General features: G+C 26.8%; 1 protein-coding gene across 1 annotated transcript; it reads right to left on the bottom strand.

Annotated features, from left to right (window-relative positions):
* Nucleotides 1-1,393: 1,393 nt before the first annotated feature.
* LOC129619108 (galactokinase-like) lies at nucleotides 1,394-9,867 on the bottom strand. Its single transcript, XM_055534197.1, has 8 exons — nucleotides 9,793-9,867; nucleotides 8,618-8,779; nucleotides 8,327-8,466; nucleotides 7,986-8,156; nucleotides 6,619-6,744; nucleotides 6,302-6,483; nucleotides 3,589-3,701; nucleotides 1,394-1,721 (listed from the first exon to the last, which is right to left on the bottom strand). Exons 1-8 carry the CDS (start codon nucleotides 9,865-9,867, stop codon nucleotides 1,398-1,400), a joined length of 1,293 nt encoding a protein of 430 aa, XP_055390172.1. The 3' UTR covers nucleotides 1,394-1,397.
* Between the last annotated feature and the right edge of the window lie 6,105 nt (nucleotides 9,868-15,972).

The raw sequence follows: 15,972 nt of genomic DNA, 5'->3' as shown, positions 1-15,972 counted from the left end.
TTACGGATTCTACTTTATTACGGGTTATATTTCTATTAAGAATTTGACTATTAAAATTTGTTATCCTCGCAATACCTTACTTATTGGGCGCGGTAGATCAATAAAATTTTGTTTTAAACACAAATATCCTTACGAGATTAATAGCAAGCTAGACACTATTTAGTTGTAATATTGTCTTGCTAAGAAATTTTTCACAGCTCCAACAGCTTTATATGATTTCGACATGCTGTAAGAATATTGCAGTTATCGAAGTCCTGCATTCGGTATCCACTATTTTTCTCGACTTTTTAAAGTTGTTTAAAATAAAATTTTATAAAAAAATAATTTTTACGCATAAAAAAAGTTGTTTAAATATTCTTTATTTAAAATAGGTCAACGGTGCAACCTTCGATGCTAATACCAATGGAGGAAATATCAGAGCACAAATAAATACTCAAGGCTTAGTTTCAGATAAATTTGGTAGTATGTACCTGCTTTGATTTATAACATACTTATGTTTAATAAAAAAAAAATACTTAAATTTTAGCTCAACCGCTTGTGAATTTGAGTGCAGTTGACAACCTAGAAAAGAAAGTCGAAGGTTTAGCTGGAACAGTAGTTCAAAAAACACAAAACATTACAAAAACTATACTTTAAAACATTGATGAAATGTTAATCTGTTTTCTCTCATAAATTACGCGCAATAAATGCAAAAAAAAATGAAAAGAATGTTTTATGAAATCATGTTTTCTATATTGCAGTTATATATTGCACTAGTAAGTATTTTACGACATCGATCCTTCAACCAAAGAATTTCAGCTCCAAGATCATCATCTTTTTTATTAAAATTTAGAGTTTAACGGGCGTGTAGTGAAGCGTTAATTAATTCTACTGACAGGAAAGTTTCCAGAAGCCAAAGACTACCGCTTTTTGCTGAATAACGGTAAAATTATCATTCAATGGACGAGGATTAATTACCATATTATAACTACATATATATATCATTAATTAAACTTGCTGTATGTTGGGATTTATCAAATGCTACTCTTCTGAAATCGTTATACTCATTTATTATTCTTCCTTATCAAGTACCATCGCCTTATTCTCACATTAACGAAATTAAATCAATCAAAAAAAAATTATCACAAACTCACCCTCTTTAGTGCGACTTCTTATTCTTCTCCTTCTCTTATTATTTTAATAAATATCTTAAGTTCATTTGAAACCAGTCCAACCAGAAGAACCGCGAAAGAAAATTTTACTTAACCAAAATAATATTTATGATTAAAATTTATTTTTCATTAAAAATAAAAGCTCTTTGAAATATTTAACTGTAATTTATTAAAAAAAATAAATAAAGTCATATTTTTCCAAAATCCTATTAAAACAATGCGTGGGACAGTATCAGAAACTCGACCTTATACTTGTAATACTCTCGTACCATCAGATGGCTCACACACATAAAAATCTACTTTATGTCGATTCTTATTGTTTTTATTAGGTTTATGTGAATCACTTTTACATTCTTTCTCAAAATCTTCTTGCATTTTTTCCATTACACTCTGTACAGAATCTTTACGTAATAATGTCACCGTACAACCACCAAATCCACCACCAGTCATACGAGATCCAAGAACACCAGAACAATTAATAGCTGAATTTACCAAAACATCTAATTCCCGACAAGATACCTCAAAATCATCACGTAGAGAAGTATGTGATTCTGTCATTAATGTACCCATCTGAAAAGAAAAAGAAACAAAAAATTAAAAGGATTCAAACAAAAAACTTATATTTGGGAGATGACGCGAATTTGATTGAAAACCGGTTTATTCAAGCAGTCCGTTTAAAAAGAAAAAACGAAAATTTTCATGTTTTCGCATTTATAGAATTACTGTTAACTTATCAAAAATTAAATTTTGGGCATCTAATTTGGAAAAAGTCGGCCAATGATTTTGAAAAAATTGGGTACTCATTTTCTCATTTTTTACTACTTGTATATAAATGGCGTTCAAAATTTATTTCTTTAATGACAGTTTGAATTCTTTGACTTTTCAATTTTCCTGAACATCTTTAAATTCAAAATAAATGAAAAAATTTATCAAACAACCCAATCTATATGGAATAAAAATGTCCTAGTTTTCTATTTAATTAGGAAAGCATCACGTATTTCTCAAAAGTGTTTTATACTTAAATTTATATATAAATAATTTTATTTATCAAAAACTTACTGATTTCATTACATATACAAAATAATACACGTACAATTAATTATTATACACGTAAATAAACTCTATATAGAAAGTCTATAATTTCATTTAAAGTGAAAAAAAATTCTACATTTAAAATAACATCACTACACTTACTTATACATATATGAGCTTGTATGTATGTATATTTCATGTCCTTCTCACGTAATATAAGAGTGATGATAATAATAATGACTTTTCATGTAATTAAAAGCTTTCATTACTTTAATTATATGTGACAGTATTAATTTGGGAAAAATATAATTGCCATATGTAATATTTGATTTCAAATGATGATTACATAGTATGTACGATATAGTTTGATGGTATGTAGTAACACAATTATATTTCTTAGTATATAGTTCAAAGACTTTTCTGATACATTTATATTATGATTAAGCTTAAGCCAGCTGTAGCGTAGAATACAGTAAAGAAAATTTACTGTATATGGAAGAAATTAGTACAAAAAGAATATTATAATTTGATTTAAATTTTAAACAAAAAAAAATATAAAACCGGAGCATTTAAGGAGTTAATTAAGCTTAAAAACCATTGAACATCAAACCTCAGCATTATTGCAGTCACATTACTGGAAAGAAGAGGAATATTTAGAAAAATGTTACAGAAAGAAGCTCTATAATATAGCTTTTTTAAAAAAAAATTAATCGAATGCGTTTAAAAGGTCCAAAATGCGCATATATAAATTTATTTTCGAAACTATACTGCCAGAAGACATCATAATATGAACATATGGGGTTAGGTAAGACTTCCAATATGAAAAAATTGTTCTCTATTTCTATTAAACAATGTCTTTGTGAGTTAATATCCTTTGTCAATGCAATTACATTTATTAGTATATTACAGAATATATAGAAAATTCGTTTTACACACTTCTTTATAAAATTTTAAGGAGGTTAGTAAACTTTAATTTAACATTCCTCAAAAAGTGCTCTTAGTAGGGTTTCGCTTTGTGCTATTCGAAATCCCAAACGGTTTTAAAGTTAGTTTCGGTAACAATCAGAACTCAAATATCAAATTTAAAAAAATTCCCAATAAATCTGTTCCGCAAATATAGTAAAAAATGTAAAATCGACTCTCAGTTCAGTTGTCGAGCCCTAATCTTTCCAAAAAATTTTTAGACTCATTGTTTTAACACCACGAATTTAAATATTAAATTTCAATCCATGCGATAGCCAAAATATACTCACATATAAAACTTAATTTACTAAACTTATTGTATGACTGTATCGTTAATAAATAAATCAATAAACGCCTATAAGTATGCAATTATTAATAATATGTACGTATATTAATATTATGTATTACATATCTTAAAAATTCTTAAAATGTTTATACTTACTTTTTCAAAATCTTGATTTTTTAATGCTTCTGCTGCTTCTAGTGTTCGTTTTATTTCCGTAATAACATGTCTAGCTCTTTTAAATAAAATTTCGTTCCCGGCACCATTAAGAGCTATACAAATAGAAGAGAAAAATATAAATTATAAAAAAATTATTCAAAAATTCAATTTAATTTTTTTTATAAAATGAAAAAATTATTTTAATATGGAATTATCGAAAATAGAAAACAAATTATTTAAAATGTATTCAGCAAGCTAGACATTGGGCGTCTAACAAGTTTAATTACTGAATAAATCAAGTTGAATTTAGATCTGAATTTTGGTAGTAGCCCATTTATTTATTTATTATATTTAAAAATCTACGACAATCTATTTATGAGTGAAATTTTCAAATACTACCACGTTTGCTTTTTTATAAAGTAAAATGGCGATAGAATTTTTCGTACTTTAAGATACCAGGCTACCGTATGATACATAGAACAAAATCTTATACAAAATACCATTGAAAATGTGATCGACATTTCATTAAAATTTTTCAAATAACGTAACCAATATTCACTTAAACTTTCTAAAATATAACAAACTTTAAGAAAATTAAAGGAGACAGGTAAAGCTTTATCATTATTTGCTTTAATTATAATTTACTTATCAGCAATACGAAATACAAAGCGACATTGTATAAATACACTATCTCCCTAATTCATTAAAAATGAAATAATTATATACTTGTATGTACATTTTTTGAGTTCATTATAACTGTGAGGACTTACAGATGAACACGAAGTGAAATAAATAAATTAAATTTTTTTTTTATATATTTTCTCTTCATAGACGTCTTATTAGTACGCCTCTCTCACATTTTTTTTAACTTCAATTCAAAATATAAATCAAATTATAATTAGTGGAGCCCTTTCTCTTGACATCACCGTCATCTAAAACCATTTGTGCTATATTCACCATAAAAGTTATACAAATAAATTTAAAAGTATGTAATGTCGCATATATATGTGTGTGTAGGTGCATATAGCTTCCACCTCATTAATCTAATTAAAATTTTTTTTTTTGTTTCTCACAGTCTCATTATCCTTTTTGTAAAAGAATATGAAAAATTAAAAAAAAAATTTAGACGCTCTCTGGAATGACTTACCTACTTATTTAATTGTGTATGAAATAAAAAATATATATACTTTGTATGTACAATTATAAAAAAATAATTAGTTTATAAAAATTTTGCCAATGAAATTAATTTTCTCCTTATTATTTAATATTGAAAACTTAAATTTTTTTCCTTAATTTTCACAACCCATTTCACAAAGTTTAGAAAATTTGATTTATTTGTAAGGGTATTGTATACGTTTCCAACACATTTAACATGCTTTACTAGAATAATTATGAATGATTGGGTAAAAATTTGTTAATAAAGAAAGACTTTGACTACTCTACCGACTGAGGCATCATAACATAAAGAGGGAAGCTGTAGTTCTTCATCGACCATACTATAGATCCTTTCCTGTAACCCGTCCAGTAATGTAATTTCCTATGCTGGAAATTAATCAACATCTTGTATATATATTTTACTTATTTTACGTTAGTAGAGGCATCACAACGGAGTGCGATAACTTATAAGTATGTGTAAGAGATAAAACTAAAGTTTAAAATTGTTCAATGCTAAAAGATTACTCTCATCAACTAAGTGAAATTAGTCAACTAGCAATATAAGCAAATCTTTCTCATTTTAAGATTCATCCTAAAACTATGCAATTTTATATGGCAACTATCAAAGCATAAGGTAGATATAGATTTTATAGACTTCATTCTTTTAAAAAAATGGCATCAATGTCTTTATAAATGGCACCACAAATAATATAAATTAAATTTTATTAGTTCCGTTTATAGACTTTATTCGAAATCAGTTTAGAAAACTTTTTTAAATTAAAAATTAAAATTCCAATTCAATGTTATTTCAAATTTCATCACAATGAAATTTTTATTTTTTTTTTTGTAACTTCGGTCTCCTTATAGCATGCAATTATAAGAATTAAAATTTTTGAACAAAAAATAATTTCAAATTTTTATTTTTATTGCTATATTATCCACCATATCATACGAAGAAGCATGGTAAAAATAATATAAAAGGAGACTTAAACTTTTTACAGGTAAACAAACCTATAAAACTTATGAACCGAAACCAATAAAAGTTATACTTAAAGATAAAATTAAGTGCAAATTAATTCATATAGTCTACATAATTTTGAAAATAAAAATTTTTATAAGAAATTTAAGTTAATTTAAAATATGCCTAAGAGACGATTAAGTATAAAATATTTTTAATAAGTTGGGAAAGAATCGGAAAAGAGAACTGGCAAAATAAATATTAAGAACCAGAAATTCAATTTCTTAATCCACTCATAAGGGTTGTTCATTTCATTAATCTACTAGTGAAAGTTCAGTTTTTGAGCCCTCACGTTCGCAAAGAAAATTACTAGTTCATTCTTTATACAACCAAAATTTAAATAAAAAATAAATCGGTTTGGCATATATTTCTGAAAAAAAGGTAAATAGGGTGCGTAGTAGAAGTGAAATTGCAGGAACCGGAATCCCTGGCGACAATTTTATTGGTTCATCAGACAAATTCTATAAATAGCTCATGGACAATTAACAAAATTTTGAAAAAAATATGAATTTTTTTATGGTTTATCTTATTTTAATTTACCTGACAAATGTTCTTCTTTTGTTTCCCTATAACTTTTTAGACCCATTAAATTGAGAGCTTTGGCACATTGATTTCTTCTAGTCGGATATTCACTATCAGATAACTCATGACGAACATTTGAATTACAAATTAATATCGCCAAATCATTTGTTTCGAATGGTATCTGAAATGTTTCCAATGATCTAAAATAGAAAAAGAAAATGTAATTTATAATATTTTCTATTTATATAAAAATTCGAGTGGCGGCTTTTAATTATTCGAGAAAAGTCAGTGGCAGACAATCGGAAGTTAAAAATTTGAAGAAACTTTTGACTTACCTACAATCTACTAATAGAGCATTTGATTTTCTTCCAGCTACCGATATAAATTGATCCATTATACCACATGGCATTCCAGCAAAAGTATGTTCAGCTTTTTGACATATTAAAGCTTTATTTGCCTCACTGAAATACAATAAAAAAAATTAAAATCAAATTTTTCTCTATATATACCCTTAAGAATATGTTATCTGTGAACTAGGTATTCAATAGCGTGAAACTGTTATTGCTATTGAACTGTTAATGCTATTGCTGCTGTATCACACCGAAAGGCGCCTACACGCTCCTAACAGAATTCATTGGTTTCAACAGCACTCAGTGATTACAACACAATTTAGTCATTTAAAAGCTCTATTTCTTCCTGCATAATCGTTAACCAAACTGAATTAATTTAACATTTTAACAACTGTTAACAACAGCGTCGTGTACACGGTGCCAAAAATATAAATACAAAAAGCCATAAATAACAGCCATTATAATTGTAAACTCGCTACAGTTTTGGAATGGCGAGCAAATGAATGCGATAAAATTTATTTAAGTAACTAAATACATGAATGATTACAAAAAGTCTACTCTTTATTCTCATCATCCCCCTTTTGTCATGCGAATATTTACAAAGGTACGTTACTTCTCAAAAAAGAAAAACAAAACCTTCGTTGCTAACTTAATTAATAAAAATTCAATTAATCCCGTATTAATTTCTAGTCTAATTATATCAATATTATTATGAATTTAAAATATTGAATTTGGTAAAAATTCTAATGAATTTTAATTATCAATTTTCTAAATTTTTTTTGAAAATTCAATGGTGTGTAACTTTCCCCATAATTTTTAATTTTTTTATGGAAGCCATTTTAATAAACTTCGTGTTATTATAAACATCTTTGTATGTACATGTTTTCATAAAAAAATAATATAGAAATATTTTTTATAAAGTACTTGGACATAACTACCTTAAAAATCTGGTCAGTTTCACATCTTATGCCAAAAGAAATTTAAATACATATATATGTGTAAACATAACAACATACAAGACAATATAAATGGCGTGAATAAAATTAGGGTGTGTACCCAGAATAAAAATATTAAGTCCAACAAAAAAGTTCTCACTTCTCATATTTCTGAAAATCTAAACAATTACTCTCATAAATAAAAAAATAATTCACCCCAAAATTAAGTTAACCACAAAACAAAAAAACTGATTGTCAAAATTATCATTCGACACTACTTACTACTGACATTAATTTATATAATTCTGAAATATCAATTAACGTTCTGAATATTAACACGCATTTCAGCACTTATTGTTAAACGCACATATTTTTCTTAGTTTGTTAATAATTTAGTGACAAGTAAAGTATGCAAACCTTTCGATATATTTTCCCGTTAGTTGTTCAATAAATGTTAAAGTAGACACTTCTAATGCTGCGCTACTGGATAAACCGCCACCAACTGGAACATTAGTTGCAATAAGTGCATTAAAACCTGGAACAGGCTGACCATAACAAGCTAACACACCTTTCACATAATTTGACCATCTATAAAAATATAGGTATATAATCAATACTTTACTAATAATTTTAGAAATCTTAGACTACATTTTTGTTTCAGGTAGTCACTATAAACTGTAGCCGAAAGGCATAACTAAAATATTTCTTTACAACACCAGTCAATCTAAACATCTCATAATAATGAAAACAATACTTACTTTGGAAATGAAGGGACCAAATTTTTTGTATCAAATAAATCCCTTTTCGGAAGATCAGCACCTTCGCAAGTAGTTACCAAATCTACTGTCGATTCCGTGCCATTTTTTCCTCCAACTATAATCGTAACCATTGGCAAAGCCTAATTTGATTAAAATAAAAATTAAAACTATTATATAAATTCCATCTTCTTATGCTGAAATTTTGTCTACATAGAAAAATTATATACGCAGGCAGACGCAGAGAAATGAATTAATAAGCACATTAGAAATATACTAAAAAAGAACAATTACCATTGGTAAAACGAATCCATCATTATAGTCGATATGTTCGCCAATCAAATTAACACGTCCTGGAGCACAAGCTGCAATTTCTGGTTCTTTGCCAAATGCTTTTACATAATTTGACTTAGCTAGAGTAAAAGTTTCTTCAAATGTTGGTATCATTGTAATTTTCTAGTAGAAAAATATTTTATTACATTTACCTATAAAGACGAAAATATTTAAATTACTTGTCAACGTTAGCGATTTTGTATTACTGCAAATTTGAAATCAAGGAGTATTACTAAGCACAAAAATAAAATGTAATGCTAAAATTTGATGAATGCTACGTTATCACCCAGTAATTTTTATTATTACTGGCTATATGAACTCAATTGGGAAATGAAGTTTGGTTAACCAAATTTGGTTAACCAAACAGGTACCTAAAACAGGCTGTTCCTAAGATGCTAAACTGTTCAGTCATGTCCCGGAAACTATTCAAACCGAAAGGTTCAGATTTTACCCGAGCTAAATTAAGTTACAATTTTACAAAGCAGAATTCCTAAAAAACAACCCTTGATACGGGCTGCATAGATATTTTTTTATATTTCTGTGACTTCGAAAAATTTGTACTTATATCAAAGAGTTGAAATGGCCAAAGTAATTTTTTGTTATAACAAGTATTTTGACTAAGTCCTTAAGACTTCAATATATCCATTAGAGATTACACTTGTTATATGTGTAAACACATATGTATGTACATATGTATATACACAGTTTTTACAATGCAATTTTATATTTATACTTAATATTTTTACATATTAATTTTTTTTCTGAAACTCACTTTATTCTCCAAAAACTTTCTCTACACTTTCACTTAATTATAATTATAACTGTATAAAACAACACACAATTGCTCTTAAATTATTTAGAAATTCGCACTTGTTAGCAATTAATTAAAATAAATCCGGCAGCAAATTCTAAAGTTTGACAAGAAATAAACTAACGCGATTCTCTTCGTTTTAAAAGGAATATCAATATACATACGTATGTACTAGAATATTTATACTGTCAGTATACAAATATCAATGTTTGACTAATCATCACAACAAAAAACCACAATCTGCTTTATTTATTCTCTTTCTTTTGTTTCATATAATTTTCTCTTCTCATACATGCATAAATAAATAATGTATATAGGAACTTACCTTCTTAATTAGATAAAGTTTTTCGTTGTTCCAATTTCCGTTAGAGTGTTCAATTGAAAAACAATATAAATTCATCCCATATGTTAGAGAAACAAACGAAAATCTATTCAAATCCCGCCAACACATACATATGGGAATTTCTTAGAATGTCAAATGCCAGAAATGACGTTAATAATAAATTTCGAGGTACCGTGAAACAAGCGTTACAAATTTCAAAATACTTAAATAACGCAATTGACGATCATTCGAGCCTATTTTTCTTACAAAAATAAAATTATTATCAGTAGATGATTGGCAGGTTAAACAAAAATGACTTAATGGCAAAGTGCTGTCATTCGCTAAATCAAGTAATCGAAGTAATTGACATAATTGTCAAATCTTGGATATAATTATGTCAAATTTGTGTTTCGAAGCGACCTACTTATTATACATATTTCATCGTATGATGACCATTATAATTTTCTAATTTCATATTAAAAACGAAAATCAAGTTTTATAATAACCGCTAAATTTTTATATTTTGATAAAATAAAAATTGAGAGACCCTAAAAGCTTTTAAACTATACTCAAAAAAACATAAACAAAAACAATAAAAAATTGAAAATGAAATTTGATATGAGAAAGATATTTGGTTATCATTTTACTTTATAGTTTAACCGGCGTTCAGGCTTGAAATCACAAGAATTTAAAGGTATGAGTTTATTATGATGATCGCATACAAATTATTGGGAGAGAAATTGATGGCGACTTTTTAAATTTTATTTCAGGAATAATAAGTTTCCTATAATCACATTACAAGACAAATATCTTTGCATGCAAATCATTTTTATCTTATGTATTAAACCAGTTATTAATTAACTCAAGTACTGTGGCAATAGTTAGTAACATAATCAATTTATATTTTTAAAAATTGTATGGACATACATTCCGCGGTAATAAAGCAAAAGAACATGCTGGACTTAGCCCAAATTTAAACAACAAAATTTGGTTCGATTCGGTACATACCAAATTGATCAATGCTTCAAATATTTTGACACTGTGATGAAAAATCCGGACCCTTTACAAAAATATTACGTAAATGAACTAGAAAGTATAGAAAAAATAATTGATAACATTTATATTAGTGCATGTACTTGTAAAAACGTGAATATTATAAAATTAATAATTGAAATTGTGAGCGCCTTGATTGTAGTTTTGTGCATGTTTTTATCATTTGAAAATAAATGTCAGTAAAATTTTAAGTGATAAGAATACTTGTTTGAAAATATTTTCATATTTATTTGTCCGTGATCTAAGTTTGACTATTATTTTATGTTTACATTAGTGTAAAATACATTTTTACATAACTTCAATAAATGATTTTACATTGAGTATGTATTTTTAGTGACAGTGTAAGTAGACCAGTATAAAATGTTTGGTCACAAAATAATATAAGCGTGACACTTATACATGATTTAATAAAGTGCATAAAGTTTTTATCATTCTGATATGCTGATTATTATTATTGAAAAATTGATAAAAATGACCATAATATGACAGATCAGATTTGGTGATTTCATTTGAAATTTTGACCATTTTAGAATTTTCAACTCTAATTGTGTATTTTGTACTTTTATATATTCCTTATTTGGACTGGTACGAACGTTCATCACTTTGTAATGGTAAATAAGTGCTCTGAGAATGTTGAATAAGAAATTCACCACTCCGTTTGTTAACTAAGAAATTGGCAGAGTCAGAGAAATCCTCCATGTATTACAACATTCTTGATTTGAAGATTATGTAAATATATGATTCAGCAAAGCATACACAAGGTCGGCAGTCAGATTTTTCACCTAAAACACAGCGTAATGCCCATGAAAACTCAAAATTATTTTTTACAATAAAAAAAATCTTGTTTATTGTTTACTCGATCGCCAAAATTTATGCAATATTTTTTTTATTTTAAAAATAAGTAACAATTCTCAAAAAAAACCGTTTTTCGATGAAAATTCAACTGGGTAAGGAGCTTCAACTTAACTTTCTCTCACAAACTGAATAAATTATTCTTGTGATTAACGTACAGAAATTTTTATCGTATTCAAAAACTTTAATAATCTTAACTATTCCCAATATTTTAAATCACTTTTCATTAATTTCTTTACCAATAAATTAATTATAATATAAGCTCTGCTGTTACATTTTAATATTTATAAATTCTATTCCATATTTTTCAATAAACGTATAATAATATAATGTAATTATAATGTAATATAAAACATAATGCAGACAGACTTGCTTTTTACTATATTGAAGCAAAAACCATTGAAGTAAAACTCATTTTATAGCAATTAATTTTAATTATCTAGGCTTGGGCTGCTTAACAAACATTACATTAAATTTTTCTATTTTATCCTACACTAATTCCATCTAGTTTATATAAAATTTAAAATACAGACACAGTAGTATTTAATATTAAAAATTAAATAAGTAAAATAAAAATGGAATCGAACGAACACCCTTGGTTTATAAAATAGCACATTTTTTTTGATAATTTAAGTCTATTACTTTTATTTTCACAAACTTTTAATAATAATTCTCTGTTGAAATAATTTTTTTTAATATCATATAATTTTGCATAATATTAGGAGAACTAATAATTTTCAAAAAAGTAACATAACTAGCAAAATTTTTATCAAACTAAAAAATGGTTAGGTAATTAAAGATGTTTTTAAGGAATTTTGACAGAAACTTAAGTGCCAAAAATATAGGGGACTAAAAATTTATTTTTGATAAAACTAGATAAGTATTTGCACAATTGCAGACTTCTGCGACTTGCTGTTTAGAAGAAAAATTACATCAAACATTATTTTAAACATTAGTAAGTGTAAATTTGAAGAGTTGAAACGGAAAACTATTTATTACATTGCCTTTACATAGATTAGATAGAATTTAAGACAGAAGAAATAAATTATCAGCCCTCATTCTACATTAAACAAGTTCAAGGAATACTAACAACAAAATATTTACCTAAAATATTTACAATATGTTACTGGGCAGGTAGCTAATGTGCAAGCAAATAGTAATTTTTGGTAAGGAAATAGTAATGTGCTAAAAATGGAAACTTAAAGTACAAGCGGAATGAAAAAAATTACCGTGTATTTTAAACTTTTTCAGCAAAATATTTTAAGGTAAATAAAGTGTGCTGAAGAAACAAAGCGCTCTGTATTTACTCTAGCCATTTCAATTTCTTAAAAAAGACGTCTCAATCAGCTGCACTCTGCCTGTCCATTGTTTTACTGTAATCCCCCTAAATTTATATCGCAAAAGAGGATTAGTTTGTTTCAATAAATTGTTCTCAAATTTTTTAAAGCTGAAGCCGTTTAAATATTAGCGGCAACCTAATGTGCTTAATTTTATACACCAAATTTGGTTGACTACATTTTATAACATGTTCTTTGTATACAAAAAAATTATCTTTATTTATGTAAAAATATAACAAGTTTGCTTTGTTTATACTTGCAACTACAGAATTTGGAATTTAAAAAAAATTCCTACGTAACTACTTTTTTTACTGTTTAATTTTACATAAACTTTTCAAGAATCCTTTGTTTCCAACTTATTTATGATCTATGCAATTTAGAAAAAGCATACTATTACCTGTTATAGTAGAAATATTATAAAAACCAAAAATATGAAGCAATGCAGCTTGGTTTTCATATAAAATAGAAGAACTAAAAAATAAAACATACCAGTTTCAAAATGCCCTTTTAGTTCCAAGTATTGTTATGAAAAAGCACAAAACTTTTAAGTAAAAAGCAAACGTCCATGAAAACAAAAATTTGCAACCTTTTTAAAGTTAATAGTTTTATCAACAAACCACAACTGCAAAAAAAAAGAAAACAAACGATAAACGAAATGTCAAATTCACAAAAAAGAAAAATTAAAGGAAAGTTGAAATTAAATTCAAGGTTTATTAATGAGCACATACTTTGATTTCAAGTTTTACGTTCTCCATCTCGTATATATTTTATATGTGCACAATAAATTCAAAATTATTTAAAAAAAATTGACAGGATCAGCATAAAATGAATCTCGTTTTCTGTTTCCTGTATTCCAAATTCCAACAAATCAATAGTCTTATTAATTTGGCGAAATGCATAATAAATTTTTATTTTCGATTTCAAACAAATAGGTTTCTCTCCAATGATTCGTGAAACAATATTATAGAAATTCCTCTCTTAGGAAAAGAGGTTGGAAATACTCTCTTAGTCAGTTATGCTGTCAGTTGAATATTCTGAAATGCACAAAATATTTTTATTTTTTTATTTAAGAAAAAAAATTTTCTCCAAACTCACAATGCTAAAACAAAAAAAAAAATAGATGTGGCCTGCACATAACTGGCCACAAACACAAAACATTGTGTATTCTCTGAATGATATATGATATTTTTAATAGTTTAACGAACGTGTAACACAACTTAAAGCAAATGTCCTTAAAACATTTATTTTCAATTCCAAGAAATCCTTTGTAGTTTTCTAACTATCATGCCTTCAAAAGTGGTAGCTGAACCGGTTCAGTCGAAATTTAAATGTACGAGTACAATGATAGAAACGACAGAAACATATTAAAAAAAAAAAATTTACTTACTTGTATTTGACATATGACATACACGTGACATATGATATCGGACCCACTGCAATACCCCCTTCATTACAAAGCAGTTATTTAAAATTCAAAAAAAAATTTTTACTGTTGTATTATTTTTATTTATGTCTTATAATTGTTAGTCTTTGTTAAATTCTTATTTCATTGCCCAAAAACCCATTATTAGACATGCTCACTCTTACTCTTTTCTGTTAATAACAAGTTTGCAAACTAACAATGCTTTACTACCCATATTTGGTTACCATTTCAAAAATTTATTAGAATATCTCACTTTAAACTAGTTTCAATTTAAATAAAAGTTGCATAGAAATTTATTTTACTGTAATCCCCCTAAATTTATATCGCAAAAGAGGATTAGGATTTGTATACGATTGAACAACAAAAACTTGTGTTGAGAAAACCATTCCATTGTATAAAAGTATGGTAAAAACATTTAAAATTTGAAGCATGTTCATGATTTATTAATTTTATCTAGATAATCTAATAACTGATATCAGTTTGATAAACTATAGCTCTTAACTTTATAAAAAGTTTATATTACAAAGTGAATAAATCAATAACTTTTATAACAACTACTGCTATTAAATCCTTTTAGAATTCGCATGTTATATGTTCAACACTTTCATTTAATACAAAAATATTATATACACTATTTCCAAATTAAATTCATATCGAAATCCTCTTAACGAAGAGGAACTTTGCCATTTGAATCTCATTATTTGAATTCGAGTAGAATCTTTTGTACACCTTGTGGTTTACATCACACAATATGTGACAATTTTTGCTTATTTAAAAACAATATTTGACAACTTACGGGCGATTTGAATAATTTAGTATTTGGTAATACTGTGTAAGAGAACGCTTATCACAAATATTAAAAAATGAACGTGTGATAGTTCTTTTTTGCAATAATTTCTTTAGTGTCTCTGTTAACAATCAATTCTCGGTTAAAAAATATCTAACTTCAGACGAACAGAATATTGCTTAATTCAGTTCAAATCCTATACGCTTAAACAATAGCATACAATTAATATTATATAATATATAATTCCCTGGTCATCAATTCATTGATGTACACCGCATCATAAGTTAGCCGTAAGAATGTTCTTTTCAGTTCACACTCATTTAATTTTTTAGGGAATGTAGTTGAAGTAACTTTTTAATTAACTCTTTCTTCATGCAAAGTTTGTCGGAGTAGAAGTAGTCTTCATACAAGTATGTTTCTTACACCAATTCTTATCTAATAAAAAATTCAATTTCATATATTAATGTTACACCTTTTTGGAATTGATAAAATGCTTGTAATCTCGACGAATTTTTATTAATAGGTTGATTGTTCTGCACTCAAAATTTTATATACTGTATATTTCTTTGAAAATTTGAATATATACTGGCGGCGAAATCATTCATGAAAAAAAATCGCAAAATGTTTCCCATTACAAGGGTGCGATTCAACGAATCATGCTTGGTTTATAAATAGAAGTTAGAAACTGAAAACGGGCCAGATATATATGGCAATGACCATACTTACTGCTT

This window comes from Condylostylus longicornis, unplaced genomic scaffold, assembly GCF_029603195.1.
Source record: "Condylostylus longicornis isolate FDR11 unplaced genomic scaffold, ASM2960319v2 ptg000001l, whole genome shotgun sequence".
Taxonomy (NCBI): Eukaryota; Metazoa; Arthropoda; class Insecta; order Diptera; family Dolichopodidae; genus Condylostylus; species Condylostylus longicornis.
The sequence above is the reverse complement of the archived record's forward strand: the minus strand, read 5'-3'. Positions and strand labels throughout refer to the sequence as shown.

Bases quoted from the DNA above. Each gene is read 5' to 3' on its own strand.
- LOC129619108 (XM_055534197.1), bottom strand. From the start codon at position 9,867: ATGAATTTATATTGTTTTTCAATTGAACACTCTAACGGAAATTGGAAC. The intron at 8,780-9,792 runs GTAAGTTCCTAT...TTTTTCTACTAG, and splicing joins AACTTTATCTAATTAAGAAG to AAAATTACAATGATACCAAC. The intron at 6,484-6,618 runs GTAAGTCAAAAG...TTTCTATTTTAG, and splicing joins GCTCTATTAGTAGATTGTAG to ATCATTGGAAACATTTCAGA.